Below are 1876 nucleotides of genomic sequence, written 5' to 3'. Positions count from 1 at the left end.
CGTATTTTTCTGTCAACATTACATATTTCAGTAATTGACCAATTATTATTATTATTATTATTATCATCATTATTATTATTATTATTATTATTATCATTATTGTCTGTCTGTCTTTTACAGATGGTGGCACCGACGATGAGACCCCGAGTCGAGTGATGTCTTCAAGTGACAGTTCCAAGAAGACAGACCCTGATATAGAGCTATGCTCCACAGAGTCACCGTTAGCAAAACGACGGAAATTAACAAGCCACAAACTAGACATTAAAGCGGAAAAAAGCGATCTACCCAATTTTGGGGCAGCCTACAGGTTTCCCTTGTGCGCAGGCCCTCAATTTTTCTACCCTCCCGTTCTTTCATATCCATATTTAACATCTTCACTGTCAAATACCAGTCACTTGATGTCAGCTTCTGGCTTCGCTTGGTCCAGTGCATTCCCCTCTCTGCTGGCACATTCGGCGAATCATGTGCCTCCCGGGAAATCACCATAAAATACACAGATCAGAAAGCTGGAATATATTTAACTACGTTCTTCTGAATTCATATTTAAATAATAAAAATCAGAAGAAAATAAAAACGAAATAAAAACATAAGACGTTCGATGTATGAATACAAAAAATCATGAAACGTTTATTAATGACAAATAAAAAATGATTAATTATGAAGTTAACAAAACAAAAACTAAATAAATATATAAAAAAATACAAAGAGGATTTTCGAGGTAAAAACTATCGGAATGTTTATCATCAGACGAATTCTTGATTTACCATATTTGTCATGTTTTATACAGATGCACAATATTGATATCCAAAGAGATGGAACGCTGTTATATGTGTGTGAGAGAGTACGCATATACATATATGTATACGTATATATCAGATTATATATAAATATCACATTTTATAAACATCACATTATATATATATATACACACACACACATACATATATTATACATATGTATATACAAATATATGTATGTGCGTGTGTGGGGGGAGTGTGTGTGCGTTATGGCACAACGATAGTATCGAACAATCGGGACATTATTGAGTAGAGCACTCGATAATGGGCAAATCGATCGAAACGGTCGTTGTGTCATTCTTTTAGAGTATGTATTATAAACTCTATACTCGTATCATGTATTGAGTACTACATATGAAAGTAGTCCAGTTCGATTGAACCAATTTCAAACGAGATAATACAATATCTGTGTGTGTGTGTGTGTGGACTGACTGAATGACTCTACACGTGTCTGAATGTAATTAAGCGAACAAGTACTCAATACCGGAGAAAGTATAGTAACTTATATTCAAAGCTAAATATTGGTGAGCAGCCACTTAAGTCTCCCTTTTCTGCTTCATATTTGCTTTGAGTGAAATATGGCGCATACTCAAAGTTTTGCCTTTCGTTTTTCGCAAAAATGTCGATCACAGCGACTGCGAACCAGCTGAGAGATAAAATTGCAGGTAAAAATCCCGTATTTCAAATGAGACAAACGGTGTTCTCCACTTCACTTATTGAGTTCTTTTTTATCAAATGTTACACACACATATATATGTGCATGTGTGTGTGTGTGTGTATATATATATATATATATATATATATATATATATATATATATATATATATATATGTGTGTGTGTGTGTGTGTGTGTGTGTGTGTTTGTATTATGTATGTATTCATATATATAGTTTTGGTTAAGGGATCTCGAAGCACACAAAGCTATAAATAATCGCATGTAAATATTGGCTCGAAAAACGCTTTAGATAGAAAAAGTCGGTTACCCGTATGACTCGAATGCGCATCTCTTGTGTACACGACTGGATTTCTACTATTGGAGCAATGTATTCTTTTGAATCTCTCTATCCAATTTATGACA

General features: G+C 34.0%; 1 protein-coding gene across 2 annotated transcripts in view; it reads left to right on the top strand.

Moving 5' to 3' along the window:
* Window positions 1-1499, top strand: part of LOC106869041 (paired box protein 5 homolog) — a 66521-nt gene extending 65022 nt beyond the window's left edge. For both annotated transcript variants that reach the window (XM_052967700.1, XM_052967699.1), the window contains exon 5: window positions 121-1499. In XM_052967700.1, the coding sequence (XP_052823660.1) occupies window positions 121-488 (368 nt within the window). In that variant the 3' untranslated portion in view covers window positions 489-1499. The remainder of the gene's footprint in view (window positions 1-120) is intronic.
* Window positions 1500-1876: the final 377 nt, after the last annotated feature.

The sequence above is a fragment of the Octopus bimaculoides genome, chromosome 4 (assembly GCF_001194135.2).
Source record: "Octopus bimaculoides isolate UCB-OBI-ISO-001 chromosome 4, ASM119413v2, whole genome shotgun sequence".
NCBI classification, from domain to species: domain Eukaryota; kingdom Metazoa; phylum Mollusca; class Cephalopoda; order Octopoda; family Octopodidae; genus Octopus; species Octopus bimaculoides.
The sequence above is the reverse complement of the archived record's forward strand: the minus strand, read 5'-3'. Positions and strand labels throughout refer to the sequence as shown.